This window comes from Ailuropoda melanoleuca, chromosome 1 (genome assembly GCF_002007445.2).
Source record: "Ailuropoda melanoleuca isolate Jingjing chromosome 1, ASM200744v2, whole genome shotgun sequence".
Classification (NCBI taxonomy): domain Eukaryota; kingdom Metazoa; phylum Chordata; class Mammalia; order Carnivora; family Ursidae; genus Ailuropoda; species Ailuropoda melanoleuca.
In genome coordinates this window covers 108,538,715-108,565,522 of record NC_048218.1, presented here as the reverse complement: position 1 = coordinate 108,565,522, position 26,808 = coordinate 108,538,715, and the positions used below count along the sequence as shown (strand labels likewise).

Genomic DNA, 26,808 nt, shown 5'->3' with positions numbered 1-26,808 from the left:
TTTGGTTTTTTCCCTTCAACATTGTGTTTGTGAGCTCCACCTGTTTTGTTTCATGTAGCAATAGTTCCTTAGTAACTAATGCAATTTTTTGATATTGTGTTATAAAATATGTCATTTAAGCATCTTCGTAATTCAACAAACCAGTATTTTCTCTTTTTTAAAAACATTATTTATTTGAGAGAGAGCTAGTAAGCGCTCAAGTGGGGGAAGGGGCAGAGGGAGAGGGAGAGAGAATCCCAAGCAGACTCCCTGTTGAGGATGGAGTCCAATGTGGGGCTCAATCTCATAACCTTGAGATCATGACCTGAGCTGAAATCAAGAGTCGGACGCACAGCTGACTGAGACACCCAGGCGCCCCTATTAACCAGTATTTTCCAAATGACAAATGCATGGCAAAGGTTCACTTAAAGTGCAATATACATTAATGGATTTTGATGTAATAAAGTTTGAAGAATTCATTGATAGGATTCCAGTTTCTACACTGCAACTAATCTTTAAAAAATGACCACTTGTAGAGTTTTGGTGTAGTATCAAAGAAGAATAGCCACAAGCTGTTAAATTTCTCCCTCCTTTTCTAGCTAAATATCTACATAAGGACATATTTTCTTCATGCATTTTAACCTAAAAACATCTCACAATAGATTAAATGCAGAGGCAGATGTGAGAATATAGCCATTTTCTATTAATTTGGCCATTAAACATATTTACAGAAATGTAAAATAATGACACCCTTTTCACTATTTTTTTTCTTTGGAGAATATAGTTGTTTTTCATAAAACACTATATTGAGCTACTATGTAATAAGTTTTACCATTGCTATTTTAGATGAATTAATATTAAAATAATTTTTAGTTTTAATTTCAATAGGACAAATATTAACAGATATTACTCAGACAAACAAAAGCTCTTTGGGGTCACTGATAATTTGTAAAAGTGTAGAAGGGTGCTGAGACCAAAAATCTTGAGAATCACTGGCCTAGTGGGCAGCTAGGCATTTAAGCTTGTAAGTAAGCATGTCGTTGTAAATCATGGCAAGTGGTACAAAGACCAGAGTGCTAAGAGAAACGAATCTGGGAGAGCTATCAGAAGGGGAATGATGTCAGAGAAGTCCCCTCTGAAGAAGTGGTTTTCAGCAGAGATCTGAAGAATGAGAGTGAAGATCATTGTGGGCAGAAGGAACAGTACAAGCAAAGCCCCTGTCGTGGGGACGAGTGTGGCTTGGGTGGAGTCTGATGAGGAGGAGAGTGGCATGAGGTGAATCAGGAGCTCAATCCTACAGGCTCTTGTAGATCATGTTAAGATTTTGCATTTTGTACTCATTACATGAAAATGACAGTAATATGAATTACTACAATATGATCAATTCAAATTTTAGAAAGAGAACTGATTGCTGTGTTGAAAAAGGACTGGAAGGGGTATGAGAGAAATAAGGGGAGCACTTGGGTGGCTATTGTAATAGTCCAGGGGAGAGCAGGGGGTGCCCACACCAGGAAGGTGGTGGTGCGCGTGGGGCTATTCCAAGGTTAACATTTATAGTTCTTGCTGCCCTCATTGGAGCAGAAGAGAGAGGAAGTCTCCTAGGTTACAGCCCTTCTACCCACCATGCTTAGAGATACCAGTTCCAAGTATCACAAAGATGAAATATCCCTACATCAATTTTACAATTATTAACTGGGGTTTTGTGTGTGTGACTGAATCACCCACATTTACTTGATAATTAGATTTGATAATGAGATTGAAAAAAGTCACTCTCATAGCACCACCTTGTGGACAGTAGTGAGAGGTTTTCCTTTTGGGTTCAATAACAGAAAGAAGACACAAAGGTCCCGGAAGAGTCTCACCAGTTATCAGCCATTCCAAGTCCTTCTTGAAAGGAGATGGTATATGAATACATCTATAGAATTAAAGTTAAACTGCTATCCTTAAAATAATGGTCTCATTTATGCAGACTTGATCCCCTCTGGTTGACTTTAATATCAAGAGTCATTGACTGAGAATACCTTTTATTTAGATATCACCTGACAGCCACCTCTTGTATCTGTCTTCTCCTTCTCTGCCTCCTTTCCAGGCCCATCAAGCCTGACTTGACTACTGACCCTGGAATTCCTCAAGGCTTAGTTTTAGACCCAGCCCTCTTCTTGCTTCCTACTCTCCTTAGGCACATTTATTCTAGACCCTCATGTTACTTCCCGTCAAGACTCCCAGATGTAGTTCTTTGGTCCAAGCCTCTCCTCTGATTGTGGGCTTCCTCTTTCTAATCCTCTGTTCCACCTCTTCATGTGACTGTTCCATCCAAGACTGAACCTGGGATTCTTTTCCTCTCCAAATCTCCCATTCTTTTGGTGTTTCCAAATTCGCTGGAGGCACAACCTTCTACCCGTTTTCAAATCAGAAACTTGGAAGTCCTTCTTCAGTCCTCCCTCCCCCTTCCCCTCCTCTTGAGTCCTCCCTCCCCAGTCAATCTCTTGGCCTTGTCTGTTTTACTGGTAGGTATCTCCTGAGTGGCCCACTTTGGTCTACTTTTATTGGCCCTGCTCTTTCTGGCCATCTCTTGCCTGTACCACAGCTATAGCTTCCTAACTTGTCTCTGCATCTCCTTCAGCTCTCTGCAGCCCATCCTCCACACTGAGGCATTTTTTTCAAAATGCAAATCTTACCAGGCTCTTAAAACTTTCCAAGGTTGCCCTGTGGCGGGTCCTTCCCTCCCTTCACCACAAGCTGCTTCCCAACCACTCTCCACCTTGCCCCTGCTCATTCCTCTCCTGGTTATTTCTAACCTACTTTCCTACCTCAGTTTAACCCATCTGTTCACAGAGAAGCCTTTCCCTGAATTTCCAGGCTTTTGTTCTAAAATTCTATGCATCAGAAATCCCTTTCCTCTGAACGCTTATCTCAGTTTTCAAGTTTATATTTATTATGGTGGTGTTCTGATTAATGCCAGAAGAGCCTAAGCTCCGTGAGAGAAGAGGGCCCACGGCTGATTGTGCTCACTGTATTTCTCTAGCACCCAGCAGAGCTCCTGGCACATAGGAGATGTTAGAAAAGTTCCCTGAATGAATGAACAAACGGTTGTGTCTCTAAGGTCCTGAAAAGGCCATTACAGCAGTCAACAGTCTATATCCATAGTTTGTGTTACTTACTTGTAAATAAAATCAGGTCCAGGCGTGACTACGGATTGCGCAGACCTGGCGAGCGCAATGCTGAACCCAGCCCGTGTCGGGGAAGGGACTCTGAGGCTCCCTGCCCCCTGGCCAGCTCCCACCTGGTCTTGCCACATTGGTGAACATGTACTTGAAAAAATCATCTGTGCATCTTCTCTAAGGACAAACAGTAATTTTGAGGGACATACCAGTCTAAGTCAATATCGAGGGGAAAAAAAGTATTTGGCGTCTCCTCAGGGACGTTGTCCCACTATGGATACAGGCAGCTTAAGTAATGATTCAGAAAATCTGTCTTCAGGGGCGCCTGGGTGGCACAGCGGTTAAGCGTCTGCCTTCGGCTCAGGGCGTGATCCCGGCGTTCTGGGATCGCCCCACATCAGGCTCCTCTGCTATGAGCCTGCTTCTTCCTCTCCCACTCCCCCTGCTTGTGTTCCCTCTCTCACTGGCTGTCTCTATCTCTGTCAAATAAATAAATAAAATCTTTAAAAAAAAAAAAAAAAGAAAATCTGTCTTCAAGCAAATAGCTTTCTCCTGATAGATTAAGAAGCTGACAGGACATGGTGCACGTGGGTGGCAGAGTCAGTTAAGTGTCTGACTCTTGGTTTTGACTCAGGTCAAGATCTCAGGGTCGTTGAGATCAAGCCCTACATTGGGCTCCATGCTCAGCAGACAGTCCACGTGCGATTCTTTCTCTCCTTCTGCCCCCTCCCCCACCCCATGCTCTCTCTCTAAAAAAATAAATAAACCTAAAATTTAAAAAAAAAAGAACAAGAAGCTGACAGGACAATTAAAGTCATTTATCTCAAAACACATCAAGTTCAAAAGTGACCTGATTGTCCCAGAACATTTCTAGCTACTTTTAAATAACATGTTTGCGCCTTTAAAAAAGTCACTGGGTGCCCTGTTAATAAGACAAAATAAAAACCCATTTTTCAACATTGACATGAAAAGTGATTAATATTTTTATATATATCAAAATTATTATACCTTTATATATAAAACATAGGTCCTTAATCTTTCCTCTATTATTTTACTTATTTATAGATTTGTTCCAGGAATAATTTAAGACAAGTTACAACACATAAAATACGACAAAATAACACAAATTATAAATAAATTAGAAATTCAAAGGAAAAATAGGGTAGGGACCGAAAATAGACTCAGAAATGAGGCCAATTAAAAAATGCCTTTTGTCAAGACGGTGGGCCGGTTGTCGACACAACAGTCATCTTGCCCTTCTTCCTTCTGGGAGCCCCGATTTTGTTCTGGTAACATGTGTCCTGTTCTCAGCCCTAGAGGATGAATTATGACTGACCTAAGAGAGTCATGGATTCCTTGCTGGACCATTCTTTTTGGAAAAGCATGTCCCTATTGTTGGAAACACCTTGAGTGAAATCTCTTACTCGTGGCTGGGACTTCCTCTCTGAGGCATGTGCTGTTGTTTCTCATTGTCTCTAAGCTTTCCAGCAGTCTACTCCAACAGGGACGTTTGGTTACAAATGACTCGGTATCCTTAAAACAAAAAACAGGCCTGCACCTCAGGAAAAGCACAATATTGCTAAGACTAAGACCAAATAAAACAAGGGTCGGAAAGTATCCACGTATTTATCCAATGGATTTAAAATCCCACACGAGAACACCAATGTAATAACGTAGAACACCAATGTAATAACGTAATCAGCAATCCAAGCCAAATTGGCTTTCTTTTTTGACATAATTTATTATTCACCTTGAAGTTTCATTTTCTACATGCGCCTTAAGTTAAAACATTATTCTTTGAGCCAAATGAAAATGGATTTTACAAATTAATTTGGAAAATGGGCGCGGAAAGGTGTTCTTAGCAATCTAACCTTTGGCTTGTGAATATGGAGCCATAAGTCTGTAACTCGAGTTGGAAGACCAGTGGGGTGGGTAGGAAAAAGGTCTAGATGGTTTCCATGTACTTTTTAAAGAAAGAATATGTGTCTTACTCTGTGTATTTCTTCAGAAAATATGTAGGCATTCAACAGGACTGGGAAAGATCACATTCTAAAAAAGATTGTTTCCCTTTTAACAATGACATAAGGAGAGATTCTATTTTTATGTATAATTTTATTTTATCTAGGAATAAAACTTCTTTCTCAGTTTTTCTGTTTGTCTGTCTATGTATTTATATTCAGCTTATAAAGGCTAGAAACAAACATAGCACTGGTAGAAAGAATGTCTCCTTCTGTGCACTCTCCTTGACGGCTTGAACCCATAAGCCAATGACTATCATTGCCACACTACCAGGAATAGTCCCCGCTCCAAGCCCAAAGAACCCCATTTACTATTTTAATGACCAGAACTTGCTAATGTGGGCATGTGAAATGTAACCTTGGAAAGGAATGCTCACCATACCAGGAAGTCTTTGAGAAGGCTTGAGTTCTTGCCATAACTAAAAATCTGATGATGCATTACTGATGACTTCATCCCCAAATGAAAGCTAGCTGCCTGTGTCCATAATCCTCAGGGAGAATCACACCAAGAAAAGACTAATTCGAAAATAACAGACAGAAAAGATCCTTCATTTGCTCTATTGAATAAAATGAAGGATCAGTCTATGCAAATATAGGGAATACACCTTGCAGCCCCTGCTGGAAGGGCCTGTGTTTCTTCTACAACACAGATAGCAGCTGCAGAGGGCTTCACAGAGACAAAGAGAGAGAGAGAGAGAGAATGGCTAATGGGGTTTTTCAGTGGGGTTCATGAATCAGGAACGTAGAAGTGAAGTGCTCTCCCCCTCACATGAGGCTTTGTGCCCCAGCAGCTCTGACGCTTCAGAAGTCATTGCACATCCTGGCTTTCTCTTTAGAGAAAGGGAACAGTTCCATTCCAGTTGATGGTGGCTTCTCTCCACTTGGTTCTGATGGCCATCTCCACTGGAGAGAACCGTCTTCCTGGCACATGCTCATCTTCATGTCGGTTCCTTTCCCAGTGATGGGAGTGAGTATCTGAGTGAAGGACAGATAGCATTTTTTTTTAAAAGATTTTATTTATTTGAGAGTGAGAGAATGAGTGAGAGAGCAGAGGGAGGGGCAGAGGGAGAGGGAGAAGCGGACATCCCTGCTGAGCAGGGAGCCTGACACGGGGCTCGATCCCAGGACGCTGAGATCAGGACCTGAACCAAACTCAGACGCCTAACTGACTGAGTCACGCAGGCGCTCCGAACAGCCAGCCTTTAGGCCCTAGCCTCTATACACCATTCCAGAGGAAGCCAGGAATGAAGGAAAACACCACGGTGGGCAGGAGTTGGGCTCAGCAAGCTGTGTTCCTAGAACTGGTTAAGCAGAGGGACATTCCAGTAGATGGTATGTAGAAATGCCCCATACAAACACGTCTGTGGGAACATAGGTTGTTGTGTATTTTGGAACGTGAATATGGATAAGTCATGTATGCACATTCCAGCATTGTGGTGTGATGCACAGAGCCAGGTTGTAGGCCACGGCATATTGTCCGGAAGACCAGGAGAAGGGAGAGCTCATCACTTCTCTGTGCTTCTCAGAATACATTTACATTTATGGGTGAAGGGCGAGATAGTTGAGTGAGGTAGTCAAGAACTGGATTCAAGAGCCAGTTTTGTCTCATAGGACATTTGAGAAGATACTTAATGTCTCTCAGCCTCATTTATTCAGTTACTAACTATTGGCTACCTCAGTTTCTTCTATGTGAAGAGAGATATCGAAGTATCTACCTCATATGACTGCTGGGAGAACTTAATGGGATTACATGTATAGCTTCCAATACAGTGCCCAGAAGAGAATGCTTGCAATGCATGTGACTGAATACAAAAATGATGTTTTCTGGGGTGCCTGGGTGGCTCAGTTGGTTAAGCGTCTGACTCTTGGTTTTGGCTCAGGTCATGATCTCAGGGTCCTGGGATCAAGCTCCACATCAGGCTATGAGCTAAGCTCAGAGTCTGCTTGGGATTCTCTCTCTCCCTCTTCCTCAGGCCCTCCCCGCCATGCTTGGGCATGTGCACACGTGCTCTCTCTCTCTCATAAATAAATAAATAAATAAATAAATAAATAAATAAATAAATAAATAAAACTTTAAAGAATGATGTTTTCCTCAAAGAAGACAGTAAAGTAGGAACAATATTTTAAGGAACATATTGTCAATGTCTCCCTAAATTAAATGGGCTAATATATATCTCTCATAATTAAAGAATTAGGAGCTGCACAGATAATAGAGTCACTAAGATACTTTTCCAGATTTAGTCATTATAATGAAAAAATTTTTAATGCCAGGCCCATGATGCTAAATGCCGAGTCAAGCATCAAACCATCAAGCCTCCACCAGTAGAACCAAGGTACCCAATACAGAATCCCAGTCTCATCATGTTTATTCCCTTGTCCAAAAGGCCAGTGTTTAAAGACATTTAAAGTTTAGTCTTTTTTCCTTATGAGTTTAAACGAATATAGTTGTTATTGAAATAAAATGACCTGTGTGGTTGTCTGCTTGTCCCATTGGACCGGAACCTCTTAAGTTTTGCTGGGACTGTGCCTTAATTATTGTGGCTTTCCTAGTGTCTAGCACAGTGCCTGGCACTTAGTAGGCCCTCAGATATCTGAACAGAAATGCACTCTCAGTTTGCTGACTTACGTCACTGGGTGATCCTCTGATCAGTAGTAGGATAGAATTGAGCAAATGGAACACCCCTGCCCCAATCTGTCCATTCTTCCAGTTCTTCCCGCAGGCATTAAGTGCCTCATGCTCACAGGTAAAAGATCCTGGAGAGGGCTTTTGGAGGTGTGATTCTTTCCCTTTTGTTGTTTCTCTTACCTAGAAGTCGTCTGTTCCTCTGTGTTACTTCCAAACCCGGGCTCTTATTTAAAGCAGCTGTAGAACGCCCAGGTTGCCATGCTTGGGTTTAGGCCCATGGGACTCATGCATGGGTTTCACTTCAGAACTCAAGCCTAAGCATTTTTCTGCAAAGCGAGCATGAATGTCCACACAGCGGTGAAACATCGGCAGCCGCATCTTTCTGAGCGCGTTAAAGCGCTCGGCCCTTGGAGTCTGAAATGCTCACCTATGGTAAGATGCACAGGCTTCTTCTGCGGGGGCCGGCCACTGTACAGGTACAGATCAAAGCGACGTTCTGCTTTCCAGTCTGATAAGAGCTGCCTGTTTGTGCTAAAAAGGACACTGGGATTTCCATTGATGTCGCACAGCCAAATAGGTAATTTGGGAGTCTTCAGCATGCTGCCCACCTGGGAGGGGAGAGGACAATGCAGATGAATATATAGATTTGGCCGCATCACGGCAGATGCCGATACATCATCGTGTTCAAAAAGCAGCTCGGAGGCTTCTTCTCACACTTGTAGGTGCACAGGCTTCGTCCTGAACGAATTCACACGTACGAATGCCGTGGTGTAGTGCAGATGCTGCAGTGTGGGGAAGGCCTCACGGAGGACGTGCAGCCCCCTCAGTTTGCCTTAGAAGTTAAGTAGAGAATACCTAGAGAAACTGAAACAGAAGTGTAGGGGTGGAATAAGAGAACTTCAACTTGTCTTCGTCATTGACTGGTGTATTTACTCCTGTGCCCAAGATAGGACAATATTCTATTCGGCAGGTGGTCAAACTTCTGCGAACACGAACCATTTAGAATATAGGAAAAAGAGAATATTTAGAATATAGAAATATAGAATATTTTGAATGGAGGAAAGAGCTCCTGGGAAAAGAGGGGGAAACACAGATGTACGTACAAACGTTCGTACACAGGTACACCCATGTGCATGTTAACACGCGTGTCAGATGTGAAGATGTCCTGAGAGCTGAGCATACTAGTTTAGCATTACAATAAGAAAATGAAGTTTGCGGGGCGCCTGGGTGGCACAGCGGTTAAGCATCTGCCTTCGGCTCAGGGCGTGATCCCGGCGTTATGGGATCGAGCCCTGCATCAGGCTCTTCCACTATGAGCCTGCTTCTTCCTCTCCCACTCCCCCTACTTGTGTTCCCTCTCTCGCTGGCTGTCTCTATCTCTGTCGAATAAATAAATAAAATCTTTAAAAAAAAAAAAAGAAAAAAAAAGAAAATGAAGTTTGCTCTTTTTATTTTTTTTTAAGATTTATTTATTTATTTATTTGACAGAGAGAGACAGCAAGAGGGGGAACACAAGCAGGGGGAGTGGGAGAGGGAGAAGCAGGCTCCCTGCTGAGTGGGGAGCCCGATGCGGGGCTCGATCCCAGGACCTTAGGACCATGACCGGAGCCGAAGGCAGACGCTTAATGACTGAGCGACCCAGGTGCCCCTGAAGTTTGCTCTTTTAACTAGTCTATCTAGCTTTTGCAGTCAACTGTCATTTTGGCCTTGAATTCTCATAGCTAGTGAATTAGATTGACAAAAGTACCGCTCCGAGAGGCACCTTCCGTAGCCCCCGAGGGCATCATGATATTACAGTGCATTTCCATTTATGACATCTACCATTTTGTTTAAAGAGGCAGGAAAGCACCTGTTTCTTAAAAGATTGCCATCAAAACTTGTTAATGTTAAAAACCACTTTTTTCTATGTAGAGAAATAAGCATGAACTACATAGAAAAAACCCAGCATTTTCATGTGATGCCAGGGAGAGAGACTGGACCCTCAGCCTTGGCCAGCCTTCCCGTAATGGAAGGATCCAGTTCTGCCCCTTTTCTCCATCAGTCCTTAGAGTTGTACTGTTGGTTCAGGAGCAGATTCTGTTTTATGGAAAACCCAGCTTTGGAAAATGATCACGTTTCATAAACCCAAGTATTAAAGGCTAATAACTTGACATTTTGATTTCTCAATAGTTCTATTCAAATCTCTTCGTTTTGCTTTAGTTTAAATTCTTCAGTTGTGGGTGAGTGGGTGAATCAGAAATGCTTTTGTCTTCAAGATTTTCACTTTCAGCTACCATAGGAAAAAATATATTACTGTGTTTGAAAGACACAAAATCTGTTTTAGTTAATAGTTTAAAAAAGGGGTGCAAGCTAGCACCTCAATTTGGACATGCTCCTAGTGGGTGCAGGATTTGCTTATCTACTCACACTGGAATTAGCCCCCCTGGGCTGAGTATAACATGAGCATCTCACATGTCCAACGGGCAAGTTGCCCACTGGCTAAGGTCGGAAATAAAGCACAGAGGATGTACCGCAGAAGCCACCGAATGTGTTTACGTTCCAAGAATCCACCCACAAGTTCCAAATAACATTGTAACCATTCATTAGTTATAAAATAAGCACTTTCTTTCTTAGGCCTTCTTGTGATGGCACCTTGTGTATTAAGGTTAGATGTAATCAAAGTATGATCTGCGGGACATCGTTTGGAATAAAATGTCACTTCTTTTGAAATTCAAAAGAATTGAACTTTGGCTGATTTTCAACCAATGAAAGTCAAAGTTCCTGTCAATTATGTCTGGGCGGTTGCAATAGAATATAGACGTGTTTGCTATTGTTTCAGAGTTTTTGTAACGTAGGCAAAATTCAACTGGCACTCAGGTACCTCTCTGGGAGGTGCTGACAACACAGGACTGTCACTTTCTGCAACAACGCAACAGTTTTCTCTTCTGAAGATTTTATTAGAGTAGGAGGAAGATGAAGTAGTTATAAATACAACAATCTCCAACGCCCAAAGTAACCATACAGAGACTGCACACTGAGCAGACAGAGCCTCGCTTGCCTTCAGAGATTCTAGTGGAAAGGAAAATGTCATGCATGACTGTCAAGGCAGTTTGGCTATTAACGTTAAGAGGCAAGCCTTAAGCTTACAGCTGAGAGTACACCTGGCTTAAAGTGAGTCCTGCAAAAACAAAACGAAGCACTTCCCAATTAAATGCAGCCAAATATTATATCCCTTTCTTTTCTTAGTACACCACAGACTGTGTTTTGGAACTTTCAGTTAAGAATTTGTACTGCTTTTGGGTAGACAGTGTATCAGCTAACCTCCACCCCCAAAAGCAGCATTCTAAATATGTTTTATTGGTGAGATTCCCCCAATGCAGAATTTGTGCATGTTGCCTCGCGTTGTCATGGTAAAAAGGAAATTAACTTGTGATACAGTAGTGCTATAAATAAAATACCTTTCTCCTTAAGTTCACTCATTGTGTAATAAGCCCAGTGTTACATGCAGCAATCAAGCCTTTCACAATATGTGTCGTTTAAGCCAGTGCAAAACTGTAAGGACAGGGCGAGGAATGGACAAATTCTAAACACTACAGGGCAAGGATAGAGTCCATGTAATTTTTTGTTTGTTTTGCCATCCAGAACAACGGCGCTTAGAATGTGCTTTTGCATAATGAGCTCGATACTGCAAGTCCCGAGGGCCCGGTGTGGTAATGGGAATGGGAGAAAGGTGTTGGAGATCTGTGCTTTCGTGCCTGATTCCTGGTGAGGATTCGCGCGCGTGGCTGTGAATGGTCCGGCTCTCCTCTCCGCACCTGGAGCACAGAGGACGTAATTTCCCTTGGCGAGCTTGCAGGTATGTCGTCGTGTTTGCGGGGTGCTACCGCAGCAGCTCGGTGGGAGAGCGCCGTGGGTGGAGCTTCACGTGGTCCTTTTATGGAAGGATTTCTTCCTACGAGTCTCTTTAAAGGGAGTTTGAAGAGGGAAGAGGGTACGGCTGGGATGGTGGTGTGCTCTGCCAGGGCTGCCGGGGGAGTAATTCCAGCAAGACCTAAATGGCTTCAGTCCCTTCTAAAAATCAGAGTTGATTTTTCTTCTCGGTGGCAGGTGCGAAGATAATGCGAACCTCCTAAGGCTTTCCAGATGGTGTTAGACTCAAACTGCTTTATGTTCTCACTTAGGTATTGGAACCTCACACTCAAACCTGTACCTTCAAATAGAAAAGTGACGGGAGGCTTCAAAATAGTGCCTCAGCTTGAGGGGAGCTGGCTGTGTTCCGCGGGAACTGTCAGTCTGGTGGGCTCTGGGGGGCTTGCCATGGCATCTAATGAGAGCTCCATTTTTTTTTTTTAAAAATCTCACCCACTGGGCTGTGACATTGGGACTGAAAGACGGGTGTTTTTGCAGTCTCTGCAATTCTATCCCAGAGTAAGAAGAGCTTTACTTTAGGAAGGCAGATGCAGCCTTGCAGGATGGGTTTCACCTGGACAGCAGAATCTGTTAGCGCGTTGGTTTTCTTTTGAACTCAGAAACCTTTCTTGTATTAGATTTTTATTATCAGTGGCTACACAGAATCTTCTGATTTGCAGCGCTCTCCCTAGGCAGGGGTCCCTACAGACCCACGCAGCACTTAAGTACCAGTTGGCACATTCAGGGGTCCTGCGTGGAGGACTTACCTGCTCAGAGCAGAAAGGAAGGGCTTTGACCCTGGGGGTCTTCAATCCAGCGATACACAGAGCACTGTTCTGGAGCCACATCTAGGTCTTTCTGAGCAGATTTCGGCTCTGCGAGGTTTTTCAGTTCTACAATAGAATACTGTGAACTATGAGGTTTCTGGATATGCGACGGTCATGTGCGTCTTCTGGTTAGCATGTCTCTCAGGGCCACCGAGCTTGTCCTTTGGCCATATACTTGACAGGCACGGTCTGCCAAACCAGCAGGTGAAGGGGGGCAGATACTTTTCAGAGGATGTGCCCCAAGTACGTGTCGTTCATGATCAGCGCAAACTCACAGCTGCTTTAACCTAGTCATCAATGTATAAAGTTCTAGTTTGTTGAGTCATGCCTTCTAAATCCCAGCCATGGGATAGCCACCATCTGAATGTTAACGTCTAGGGCGCCTGGGTGCCTCAGTCGGTTGAGTGTCCAACTCTTGATTCCGGCCTGGGTCATGATCTCAGGGTCCTGGGATCGAACCTCTGCTTTAGGCTCTGTGCTCAGTGGGGAGTCTGATTGTGGATTCTCTCTCTTTCCCTCTGCCTCTCCCCCTGCTCTCACAAGTGCTCTCTCTCTCTCTCTCAAATGAAAATAAATAAATCTTTAAAAATAAATAAATAAATGTTAGACGGGTGCCTGGGTGGCTGAGTCATTTAAGCATCTGCCTTCAGCTCAGGTCATGATCCCAGGGTCCTGGGATCGAGCCCCACATTGGGCTCCCTGCTCAGCAGGGAGTCTGCTTCTCCCTCTCCCTCCACTGTCCCCTCCCACCCCCCACTCATGCTTGCTCTCTCTCTCTCTCATGCTCTCTCTCTCAAATAAATAAATAAAATCTTTAAAAATAAATAAATAAATGTATGTTAGTGTCTAACACCAGTGTACCTATAACAGATATTACAGACAACATGATACACATCTATTATCTATATGTAAATATAAAGCTATGATAGATTATAAAAGCGTTTATGATGGAGTATAATTCTAAGAACTGGCACTTTGTATTGATCACTTTATCAGAAGACAAGAAAAGATGGTAATGACAGACAGCGTGGCCCAGGGGGCAGAACCTGGGCTCTGATGGGGGTGCAGCTGACATCCTAACCCTGGCTTGGACACCTCACAGGTGGCCCAGGTCAGGTGCCTACACCTTGCTCAGTCTGGATTTTCTCAGGTCTAAAATTAATGGCCAAACAACAGACACCGGATTAAATGGTGTCTTTGAGTGGAAGTGGGCATTAAATGAAATAAGGTATCCTTGTGAATGAATGGCTCAGAGAGAGCCTAGCACACAGTGTGCGCTCTGTACAAGAGGCTGTTAGCACTACAATGAATAAATAAGCTTCTCATAGACTTCCTTTAAGTACCATCTTCAGGGATGCTGAAAAGTATACACAACATCATATATATATATATATATAACATAATTTTAGATATAATTATTTGAATTATGCAGATGGGTTATGTATTGTTTTTATCCCCAAATAATGAGTGGATATAGAAAGAATAAAAAAGCCCCTTCCGATAAAAACTTCATATGTATACCTGTATATGTCTAACATATGCATATATCTCAGCAGTTCAAGGAGGAAAACTAACCGCCAGCCAGTATTTGCTCTTTAATACATTTGTTCTGAAACCAAACTCCAAGTGCATGACAGAGACAACATAATAAACATCTTCGGGGTTTCAAGCCATTAGTGTACAATTGCAGGCAATTTTCACTGAGGGTAGGATTCATAGGAGTCTCCCTGGAGAGAGAACACTGAGTCCAAGAAGGAAGGATGAAAAGTCACATGAGTCCCTTTTCGAAAAGACAGAAGCATTGTAGGTGTGTCTTCTGTGTAGCTTTTAACACTAACGTGGGCAGTTTCCTTGCTTTGCCCTACTTCCAATTTATGAGCAAGCATTTGCATGGTGGTCCTGTTGTCTGGTACATTTCGCCACATTAGTCACTTTCTCAGTAGGAAAGCTCTTATTTTTTACCTGGTACCTTGGCCTTTTGGCTTGCTTTAAGGTCGTGACAAACATCCACTTTATTACTGGAGGATATTTTAGGCTCTGCAGGTAATTTTCTTTAAAGCATGATTTAGCAGCTCTATTGGGCTGAGCTGACTTGTTTAGAAAGAAATGTGTTCCAGAGAAAATGGTAGCACCGGATCTCTGAATTCTTCACTCTTTGAGGCATGCACTCTCCTTCTCTCAGTCCCTCTCTCTCTCTCTCCCTTTCTGTGGCATTTTCTTTGACATAGTTGCTTTTCTCAGAGCCACTTAGTAGCTATTTAGCAAACACGTACTTAATTTTAATTTAAGATAAAGCCTGAGACTTGTCCCTAAAGCCTTGCAGATGTTTACAGGGGCAGAAAGCTGTCAACCTTTCTGATACAGCTTGAAAGACGATATTCTTTCTTGTAATGTTAGTTGCAATAGCTAGTTTTCCAATTCTACACACGTGGATTTCATTCGTTAGGTCTAAGGAGAATTTTTGCCCTTCCTTTAAAGTGTTAGTTCAACCAAGGCAATTTTGTCCCCCCAGAGAGTATTTGGCAAGGTCTGGAGACATTTTTGGTTGTCCATCGAAGGGCAGAGCTCGAGGCATCCGGTGGGCAGAGGCCACGGTTGCCGCTAAACATGCCACAATGCACAGGACAGCCCCCGCCACAGACATTGCCCAGTCTAGAGTGTCACTAGTGCGAGCTTGAGCAGCCCGGCTCTCGAACAGAGGTTTCTAAACCTGGCTGCCCATGAGAATCACTCGCGGGCTTTAAAATTCTAATGCTCAGATGCTTTCTAGACCCAGTAGAATAGGGTCATTGGTTAGGACTGGCTATGCAATTGCAGCCCAGTGCAAAATGAAAACATGGGAACCCTTATTCAAAAATTAGTAAGAATTTTAAGGTGGCGACAGCAGAGCATTAGACGAAGGGCAGGGCCTTCTGAGTGTGGGCCCCGTGTGCCTACACAGGTCCTCCACACATGAAGCTGACGGTGCTCTGACGGTGTTCTGGGGGATGACCTGGGCATTGGTAGCTTTAAAAGCTCTCGAAGCAGGCCAATGACTTTAACGGACACCTCACCAAACAAAATATACAGATGGCAAATGAGCATATGCCACCATCTTCCACATCACGTATCATACGGGAAATGAAAATGAAAACAGCAATGAGATGCCACGATGCACCTACGAGAATGGCCCAGATCCAGAACACTGGCAACAGCAAACGCTGGCGAGGACGTGCAGTTCTAGGAGCTCTCACGCACTGCTGGTGGGAATGCAAGAGTGTACAGCCACTTGGGGAGATAGTTTGGCAGTTTCTTACAAAACTGACCACTCTTACCATATATCCAGCAATCATGCTCCCTAGTGTCTATCTAAAGATGTTGAAAATTGTGTCCACATAAAAATCTGCACGCAGATGTTTATAGCAGCTTCACTCGTAATTGCCCAAACTTGGAAGCACCAAAGATGCCTTTTGTAGGTGGATGGACAAATAAACCATGGTACACCAATGGAATATGACTTAGTCAATGGAGTATTATTCAGCATTACAAGGAAGGGAGCAATTGAGCTGTGAAAAGACAGGGAAGAACCTTGAAGTGAAAGAAGCCAATCTGAAAATGCTTCATACTGTACCATTCCAACCATATGACGTTCTGGAAAAGGTAGAACTATGCAGACAGTAAAAAGATCAGTGGTTGCTTGGGGTTGGGGGAGGGAGGGATGACTAGTTGGAGCATGGAGGACTTTTAGGGCAGTGAAACTACTCTGTATCATGCCGTGATGGTGGACACATGTCGTTATACATTTGTCCAAATCCATGCAGTGTACAACACCAAGATGGTAATGTAAACTGTGGACCCTGGATAATCGTGATGTGTCAACATAGGCTCATCAATTGTAACAAATACGCCATTCTGGTGGGAGATGTTGATAAAGAGGGAGGCTATGCCTGTGTGGGGGCAGGGAATATATGGAAAACCTTTGTACCTTCTGCTTAATTTTGTTGAGGAAAAAAACTACTCTAAAAAATAAAGTTAATTAAAAACCCAAACTCTCCAGGTGATTTCTGTGTGCAGCCAGTGCTGAGAGCACTGTTCCCTAACATTTATTGCTGAGATCCTTCCCCAGTCGGTGTATGTGTATGTACTGGCCCACTTGCAACTCATCTTTATATCTGGACACAGAGCCTCACAATTAGGAGATGATCAATGAACGTGGCCGAATAAAGCACTCTGCTGTCGTTCTTCATCATCCATTATAAACTTACATGTGTACGGGTCACTCTGGCTTTCCAGCAGGCTTTGGCATTCATGATCTTGTTTGCTCTTCACATCAGGCCCATGGTTGCAGACTAGTGTTGGGATTTGGTTGCAACTAGTGTTGGGACACTAGTCTGAGACAAGGAAAGAGGTGTAGAGAGGGCAAGTGACCGGCCCAAGTCACACCCCTGTGAGGGGCAGGGCAAAGGCTCCAACCAAGTCTCCTTGTTTTCAGGTCAGGGCCGCTTCCTGGTATTACAGAACCTCCCCTCACTTTTATTCTGGGTTCCCAAAGCGTGGCGCGAGTGCTGTTTTGTGGCACGTGGCAGGAAAGCCAGTGGCCCAGGGGTGAGGTTTAAAACAAAACCTGTTTATTTACTTCTTTGAATACGTATTAGGAAAAAAAGATGTGAGCATGTCAAGTCCATGGTTTGTATTGCTGCTGCAGAAAAGGTTGCATTCAAGTTTTTAAAGTGAATGGATTTAAAGAAAAATATTAATCAAAGAATAGCGCATGCAGCAGGTGTTGTGCTACGACAGAGCTGTGAATTACCTCCGCAAATGACTGAAACGCGAGAAACGCTGTTTTAAATCTTTGTAGTTTCTAATGAGAATAGAGTGAAATCGTGCGAAAGAGCTTTGTAATCATAGACAAAGCAGTCAAATTACGATTGTGGCTTTTGTGCCAGTGCTCCTTGAAAATTGCCCCCCTCCCACCCCGATGTGTATCCTGCCATTTTTTCCCTCCAAACTAAGTCTTGGCCTATTACTGAGCTAGGAGAGGCAGGGAGTGCTTGACCATGAACATCCAGGGACCGCGTGTGGTTGAAAAAAAAGAGAAAAATATGTAAACTGAAATCTATAGGTCCCTTCTTTGTGGCTTTTCCTGTTTATTATAGATCTATCAAATTCTAAGATAAATTCCCAGATATTCTCGAACCAAGTGATCAGGAATTTTATAGCAATAACAAATCCCTTCTCTGTCCAGGGTATATTCAAAGTACGGTCTTTCACGTTCATGCGGTGGAACTCTTTGCATTCATTAAATATGATGAAGGACATACATTCGTTGACACCTACGGCTATCTGTGTTAAATGATAAAAATCAGGTTCCCAAAGAGTAGCAGAGGACATGTTTATGTAAGAAAGAAAAAGAGAAGGAAGCATTGCTGAAAGGATTGACCCCTGGGTGATGAGAATGGGTTCATTCCTTTTACTTTTAGCTTCTCTGCCACTTCTCATTTTTCTACGATGGGCCTAGATTTCAAACCCAAGGAATAATAATAAGCAAACTTTTAAACACGCTTGTATGCGAATCGTACTTAATTCTGCTATGGTCCAGCTCTACTTCTCTGGTGCCCTCAGATACATAATTTGTGGGTGTAACGAGATGCGGATTTCATGAATAAGGCATTGTGGCTGAAGCCAACAGCAGGAGGGAAGAGTGAAGCTCTGGATCTAAAAGGATCTTCTAAAACCTGAAGTCTCGTGCCCATGAAAGGGATTTTGAGCTGAACTGGGATATTGAAGGACGGCACAGGCGCTAAGCAGCAAGGCCCTTACTTGGTGCTGGTGGTTGGGAGAGGTTGGGGCTGTGGAAGGACTGGGGGTGGGAGGGGTCAGTGTCTTATTGAAATACACCCCAGCTGATTTCGTGGCCACTGCAAAGAAGCGTGGCTTTTCACAGAACCCGCCTTGCCGTCCCTGGGTTTTAGGATGGAGATCTTTGTGAAAATATCACAGAAGCATCTTTAATTTGTGGTTTGGGGTGGGTGTATTTGCTTTCTCACCCTCTCTCCTGTTTGTTTCTGCGGAATCACATCTTACTTAATTCTCTGGTTACGTTATTCAACCACACATTCTACTTTCTGGTTGTTAGAGGTTGTAAATCCCCTGAGCTGGAAAATTTTCAGAGGAGTCTCAAGGGGGGGTTGGGGGGGGCTTTTTTTCCCAGTGATTTTTTGCTTTAAGCAATAGACAGAAAATATGCATTCATTTGCATAAACAAAGGATTGGGAAGATACCCATGGGTTGCTGACAGTATTGATTTCTGAGAAGGAGGCCTGTAGCTGGATGGGGATAAAGGGGGCTTTCCTTTCATCTGTATATTTCAAGTATTGTTTTCCAAAAAGTTATTTGCCTATTACTTATATTACCTGTGCTCTATATGCATAAAAATGCATACAGTAAAATACGAAGCAAGTACGGTAGACTTGGATATTTACATTGAGACTCTGAGAGTCTCTCTGTTTGGATATGTGTATGTGGTGGGTGGGAGGTGTGTGGGAATATAGTAAAGGAAAAAGTTAGCTCAGATTTTCATTGCCTTAATATAGAGACTGAAAAAAATATCAAAACATTGACACTCTGGTTGTGTGGTTGAGAATCCAAACACACTCACCTGGGAAAGCCTGTCATCCTCTGAGGCGTCCTTACACCACCGCAAATACCCCACGTCACTGCGGGTCAGGACTCCATGTAATGTTTCTTGCGACTTTCCCTTCTGATAGCCATTAAAGACATTCGGACTTGCTCTGCCGGTGAGAATCATGTTCAAAACTGCCTAGATGATATAGTTTACAAATGTTTACATTTTAGGTAGCAATGAACAGAAGGGCTTCATTTCTTTTTTCTTTTAATGATCACTGAAAAATTACCAGTTTCTCTTAAAAGAATGAAATCACATAATAACAAATTCGGGAAAAACAGGTCATAAACGTTTGGTGGGGTCAAAACAGAATTTTAGTGACTTTGTTTCTTGAGCCATACCCCACAGCTCCCCACGTGCCCCACTCAGATCTTATTACCCTTCCTCCCTTTCCATTTCTTTTAAACTCTGTTCTCCGTAGTTGTGATTTAAGAAGCAATACGCTAAGCTGTTGTTATAGTACTTTCCTTTCCATTATTAGGGATTCCTGGTGGGTCTTGTCAAGGTATTTTCTAACAGGTCTGTAGACTCTCAGGGATGTGGGGCTCTCAGAGGTAAACTGGGAAGACCGTCATGGAAATTGGAAGGTAGACTGATAACAAACTCAGGGGAGCATCTTCTTAGCCTTTCAAAGATAACTCGATCACTCTTCACTTCAGGAGAGAATATGCTTAACTGGAAAAAAAAAAAAAGCCTCAGATTCTACGATTGAAAGGCAAAGTCTCGCCACCTACCTGCCTGCACAGGAAGCCCCCAGCACTTGGTTGCAACAGATGAGTGGTGGAGGCATCTAGGTCCTTCTGAAGCCTGCAGAATGCGAGATGCCATCAGCCTTTGGTCAGAGACAGTGACTGCACCAGGAACCTGCAGCCTTCCTTCCTCCACCTCCCGACACAAAACAGCAGTCCCGTGGGTTTGCCTGGTCACCGCCCCTCCCGCGTGCCTTGCACCTTTCGTCTCTCACCGGAGACACCTCTGGGACGGAGGCTGCAGAGGTGGTGGGAAAAGCTAAGGATGCCCGTGGGGGAAGCTGTAGACAGACTCACGTGTTAGAATCCCTGTGTGTGTGCTCCGTGTGGGTGCTGGGCACAGTGGAGAAACTGTTTGCTTTGAGTGACAAGGCATGCTTGGCTTAGGGCAGTGACACATGACCACTCCAGAGGGTGCTGGCCCAAGACTGAGCTGAACAGACCGTCCAAGTGCAAAATACCAATTTGGGGGTTAAGCCCATTTCCTGACTGCAGAAGGGCAGCCTCTGCTGTTTCACCAGGGAGCAGGTCCCCCCCTGGACCGTATGAAGTCAGGATGGGATGTGGCTCCTGCTGTTGCCCAGGGAGAGCTGCCGAGTACTGGCGTGAGCTGTAATGTGTTCTTGAAGGAACCTATTCACAGGACTGGAGGGCATGCCCTTCTGTGAATAGGAACTAAAAACTAGGGTCAAGCACAATGAATGCCTCGGTGGCATCAGATATAATTCAGGGCAGCATTGCCCAAAGTGTGTGATTTTTTAAAAAAACGTATAGTGATGTGCTTAATACATTGTTCTTTAGTACAGCAAATACATGATTAAAAGGATATGGCGGTGTTTAGGAAGAAGTTAATATTTAAATATGTGATTTAAAGAAAGCTGTTAAGCAAATAATAATAGAGGCCACAAAAATGTGATGATGTTCTGTAAAAGACAAGTGTTAGGAACACTGATTCCGGGCTTGGAACTCTTCCTAGAGGCTCTCTCTCTGACTCTCAAGAGGTTACCTTCCGTTTAGAGCCCGGAAGAAAGTCCACTTCTTCTAAGAAGCCTTCCTTGGCTAGTTTATCTGCTGGGGACCCTTCCCCCTCTGGAATCCTCTAAGACTCTTAGTCTTTACACCTCATTTGGTACATGAATTACCACTTGCGCCACGCTCGGGAGCTCTGTGTGCATCTCCTGTCTTTCCCAGACCGGACCCTGCAGGTCAGGCCGTCTCTTCTTGTATTGTATTTCCCACAGTGCCAAGAACAGGGCTTTGCGTATCATGGAGACAAAAGAAATATCTGTGGCTATATCTTATCGTGCATAGAAATAATGTTTTTTATTATGAAAATTATGCAAATAAGCTTTGGTGTTATCTGTCAGTATTTATAACCACCAGGAGAAGGAAGCCACCACTGTCCTAGAAAAGCAGATTCAAACCTTCCTGGTGACCTCCACTCACCCATGAACATGGCCAAACTGACTACAGAAAACGATGAACCAACAGAAGAAAAAACGAAAAAAACCATACTCGTGTTTCCAATAGGGCATGAAAATATTTTCTAACAAAAGAATACATCACTTGTGTGATCGCAGAGCTATAGGAGATGCCCGTGTAAATATTTGTTGACTTTACCTTTCAAATGTTCTGGAGAAGATGAGGCTGTAAAGAAACAAGATGACACCATGGCTTCCTTCCCCTTTGAACTGTTTGGGGAGACAAAAAAAAAAAGCATGTTTGGCTAAAAGCAATGCAACTATGTCTATCTCTAGGCATGAATTCGAGCGTTTTTAGCCCAAGGAGCTAGAAAAGCTGCTGATAGGACAGTTCCCCTAGGTCATTTTCACTCTCGAATGCATCCTTCCTTGTTTCAGGTCTGCCCATGGCACTGTCATTCTCTTGCTTTTCAACCTCTTTTTCTTTCCTCCATTTCTATCATGTGGTTGTCTTTGAATCCTGGCTAAGATGTAGTGTATCTTTCCTCTCCATTTTTCCGGCGTCCATCCTAGCCCAGGCCCTCTGTGTGCTCTTGGCTAGTCCTCCTCCCAGCCTCTCCTCAGTTGGGGCATCCCTCCTTCCTCATTGCCCCAGGGGAGCAGATGCTGTATAGAAATCGCTTTGGAGTTATACACATCTAGGTTCAAAACCTGTTCTACTCTAAATCCCAGTTACTGACTTGCTTGAGATTCAATTTCCTCCTCTGCAATTGCAGATAAATTGCAGGTCTGTTGCAAAAGTTAAATGAAATCGTGCACAGTACCTGCCTTAGTGCTTGGAACATGCCAGCACCACAGCAAAATTAGTATCCGTCCCTCTTTAAGGCTCTTCTCCCCTGTCTCTTCTCTTGCCCAGGTTAGTTTTTCTGCTCATGAGTTTCTAAAGGTGCCCTGTGATCTCCAGGATCAAATCCAAATTGCCCAAGCAACATTCAGGCCTTAGCTTTATGTCAATTCTCTGCCTGCTGAAAAGTAGCTCCTTGGCTGGCTTTCAAGTTTCCCAGGGTTGAAGCCTCTCCTTTAAAGGCACTGTCAGGAAGGCTTCTGCCAAAATGCAGGTGCTTTCCCTTTCATGGATTAATTTGTCCCCTTCACGCTCTGTGACCTGGCAGGGGCCGGACCCTCAGGCAGAACAAATTCCAGTGCCACAGGAGCCAGACGGGAAACCAAATGGGTGTCCCGCAGAGTGTGAGAGAAATGGGGGGAGCTGGGCCCTGAGGCAAACCGGGGACACAGGTGTATTAGTTTCCGATTACTTCCTAAACAAATCACCACAGGCTTGGTGGCATAAAACAACACAAATTCATTGTCTTCTGGTTTGGGAAGTTTGAATCGGTGCCATTTCATGAGTTTGAGTCCAAATGCTGGCAAGACTGTGTTTCTTCTGCAGGCTTTATGGGCCATGCTGTTCATGTCCTTTTCCAGCTTTTTTTTTTTTTTAAGATTTTTATTTATTTATTTGAGAGAGAGAGAACGTGAGCAGGGAGGAGGAGCAGAGGGAGAAGTAGACTGCCCACTGAGTGGGGAGCCTGATGCGGGGCTCGATCCCGGGACTCCAGGATCATGACATGAGCTGAATGCAGACACTTAACTGACTGAGCCACCCAGGCGCCCCCCTTTCGCAGCTTCTAGAAGCTGTCCTTATCCTTGGCTCCTAATCCCAAGTTGTGAATGTGCATGGGGACCCCTCTTCTCCCTCTGCTTCCCTCGTCACACCTCTTTCTTTCTTCTGATATCCACTTTCCCTTATAAGCCTCCTCTTATAATTGGGCCCACCAGGAAGACTCAGGATAGTCTCCCTATTTCAAGATCTTTACCTTAATCCCATCTGCAAAGCCCTTTTACCATAGGTGGCATCATCCAGCCTCTCCCACCTTGTCCAAGGGGAGTCGCTGAACTCTGTCAGCTAATTTGAGGACATGCCAGAAGACCGGGCTAGTGCAGCCAGATTTTCCGACTTGGGGGGAAAAGCTAAAAAATAAAAAGTTTTTATGTGGACTCTCCTGATTGTTTTTGACAGTTGCTGAGTCAAATCTTTAAAAATGCAGCACGGTGTGGGGTAATGCCGCAGATCAGGTGCCATGGGTGTATTCGTTTCCTAGGACTGCCGTGACAAATTGCCAGAAACCTGAATGCTTCAAACGATAGGGGTTTATTCTGGCAGTTCTGGAGGCTAGATGTCTGCAATCGAGGCGTCAGAGCATGGCCACGCTCTTGCTGAAGGCCATAGGGAAGACTCCTTCCTGCATCCTGTAGCTTCGGATGGCTGCTGGCAAGCCCGGGAGTGCGGAGTCTTGTCGGCCGCCTCGCTGCAGTCTCTGCCTACGTTATCACGTGGTGTTCTCCTGCATGTCTGTGTCTGTGTCCAATTCGGCCTCTTCTTCTGAAGGTACCAGTCACTGGAGTAGAGCCGACCCTAATCCATCATGCCTTCTTCTTAACTTAATTACATTGGCAAAGACCTCCTTTCCAAATGAGATCACCTCCACAGGCACTGGGGGTTAGGACCTGAATATATCTTTTTTTTATTATAATAATATTTTTTTATCATATCATGTTAGTCACCATACAGTACATCCCTAGTTTTTGATGTAAAGTTCCATGATTCATTAGTTGTGTATAATACCCAGTGCACCATGCGATATGTGCCCTCCTTACTACTTATCACCAGCCTATCCCATTCCCCCACCCCCTCCCCTCTGAAGCCCTCAGTTTGATTCTCAGAGTCCATAGTCTCTCATGCTTCATTCTCCCTTCTGATTACCCCCCCCTTCTCTATCCCTTTCTTCTCCTACCAATCTTCCTAGTTCTTGTGTTCCATAGATGAGAGAAACCATATGACAATTTGAACATATCTTCTTGGGGGATGAAATTCAGCCCATTACAATGGGTCTTGCTATCTACATGTAGCCCTCAGACCTCTATCTTGAGATTTCCATCTCAACATGGGACGCAGGAATGGGACATAGGACTGGTGCCTCTTGAATGGGCTTTGATAAAGGTCTGGGATGGGGGTTCATCATAACAGGCAGTCCCTGGTCTGGGGTGCCTCTGAGGGGAGCATCAGGCGTGGTGCCAGCGCTGCCCCGGAGTGGCTGTGGTGACAGTTAGCATGGGTGTGTCTGACCCGGGGAGCCCCTGTGCCATGCCCACCCACACCACACGGTCTGCTCTGCTTCAGGCCTGTGTTACTGATCCCAGCTTGACTCTTAGTCTTTGGTGTGTATCGTTGCAGCTCTGGTCCTCTGATTCTCAACTCTGGCTACACTGAGGAAGCCCTTGCAGATGTGGGGGTCCTTCCTAGTGGATCAGACTACCCCAGGTCTGAGTTGAGCAGATAGAAGACAAAGAGGAAGGGCTTTGCCTCTCTTTGCTGGAAGGCTCGTTTCTTCTACGGTCCTCTCTATCTGTGTCACCCCGTTAAACCTCTCCTGCCCACAACAAAGAGTCCCTAAGCAGGCTTCTAACTTAATATTTCATGTCAGGTACTTAAAATCTATCATACAGTTTTTCTTAGTTTTATATTGAGGCTGTCACAAATAACCATAAATTTAGTAGCTTAAATAATACAAATTTTGAACCCCTATAACACTGTATGTTAACTATGCTGGAATTAAAATTAAACACTTAACAAAACAAAATACAACATAAATTTTATTATCCTACAGTTCTGGAGGTCTGAAGTCAAAAAATGGGTCTGAGTCAATATCGAGATGTCAGCTGGCCTGCTAGTGGCTCTGGGGGAGAAACTGTTTCCCTATCTTTTACAGCTTCTAGTGGCCCTGCCCCCCCCTTCCATCTTCAAAGCCAGAAGTGTCAGGTGGCACTTTTCTCCCATCACACCCTCTGACTTCCTCTTCTGTCTTCTTCTTCCACATTTCAGGACCCTTGTGATTATGTTGGGCCCACCTGGATAATCCAGAGTACTCACCCTATATAAAGCGTTGTGTAATGTACAGAATTATTGAAGCTAATGTAACATGGCATGTCACCTATACTTAAATAATATAAATTTTTAAAAAAGAAAAAAGAATCTTACCTGATTAGCAACCTTAATTCCCCTTTTCTATGAAGAATAAAATTCACAGGTTCCAGGGCATAGGGTATGGACATCTTTGTGCTGGGGGTTGGAGGGGACTTTCTTCTGCCTGGCTCACAGACCTATGAGATGGTTGGGGAGATAGGCCTGGGGTAACCAGTTTAATCAAGATTGTATGGCCAGTGCGTGGCTGAGAATTCATGCCCAAGTTTTCTGCCTTTATAGCCTTCAGAAGGAGCGGAGCAGTGAGTTTCATGGAACACATTTCCCCTTTCTGTATAATCCGCAGTTGTAGGGCTTCATGGTTACCCTGCTAATTGTCGTCTTTTACCCCTCAGGGTTCTGATTCTTTAGAAAATCAGCATTCATTCCTTTCCCTGCAAAGGAATCTTTAAAAGAGCACCTTAGATTTTCCACCAACCCTATCCTGTCCTAGGAGGTCGGCAAGAACCATTGCCAGAAGGACACTATGTGGAAGGTGCTGGTAGAACAGGTGAAATGGGGCCACCTTTTTCAGACCCGAAGTCATTTCCTTGGAGTCATTTTGGCAATTTAGACTACAGCCTTCGTTGTCGAGCGTTTTTGTGTTTTATCCGTTAGATGAGGCAAGACTGCTTTGACATATTCTCTTCCCACAAAAGAAATCTTGGCATATGCCCTCTATAGTATTATTCTCTGGGTTTGATTAGCCAGGGACAAAGAGGCAATTGTGAGTGGCCTATGTGTGAGCTGGCCTCTTTTTAGGTTGTGGGGAGGGAGAGGCGGGCTTCTCTTTCTCTCATTTGGCCCTTTCTTCGCTTTCAAAATGACCTGGTTTTCTTAATAAGCATCATTAGAAATACACTTTGTAAAAGAAAGAAGATTCCTGTAAGATCAGTTCAACATAAAGGAATTATCTCAACACTTAAACACTTACACATTGTAAATGATCATAGATGAATCTCTCTGTGGCTTCTTTCTCTAAAAGTTCAAACAGCTGGAGCTATAAATCAGGAATAGAAGATAAAAATGAAAAGGAAGATGAAAGCTACATCTATAAGATGTCAACTTACTGTTATTTCCTCAAGGGGGCTTTTTGTTTCATTGCAAAATCACATTGCTAAAACCTGACATGTTATCTTACATGAGGCCGTGTAAAACATGCATAGTGAGAGCGGATGGCCTGGCCTCACTTGTTCGTTCCTTAGTTTTAAGCCAATATGATATCTTGTGCCATAAGACCGTAACCATATTTTTTTCCTAATAGGTAGAACTCAGCAATGTTTAAGACAGTGGATATGGAAAATCAGTAATGATTTCAGGTATGGGATATTCTTGATCATGGTGAATTCTGGAAGGAAAATTCACAACAGGATTCTCCCCTTAGGCTGCCTGGG

General features: G+C 43.8%; 1 protein-coding gene across 1 annotated transcript in view; it reads right to left on the bottom strand.

Annotated features, from left to right (window-relative positions):
* Positions 1 to 5,990: 5,990 nt before the first annotated feature.
* The window catches only part of MINDY4B (MINDY family member 4B), a 34,192-nt gene continuing 13,374 nt past the window's right edge, over positions 5,991 to 26,808 (bottom strand). The window contains exons 7-12 of the mRNA XM_034639654.1: positions 26,349 to 26,414; positions 21,533 to 21,603; positions 19,898 to 19,970; positions 19,137 to 19,298; positions 8,212 to 8,392; positions 5,991 to 6,133 (exon numbers count right to left, since the gene is read on the bottom strand). Of these exons, the coding sequence (XP_034495545.1) occupies positions 5,991 to 6,133; positions 8,212 to 8,392; positions 19,137 to 19,298; positions 19,898 to 19,970; positions 21,533 to 21,603; positions 26,349 to 26,414 (696 nt within the window). The remainder of the gene's footprint in view (positions 6,134 to 8,211; positions 8,393 to 19,136; positions 19,299 to 19,897; positions 19,971 to 21,532; positions 21,604 to 26,348; positions 26,415 to 26,808) is intronic.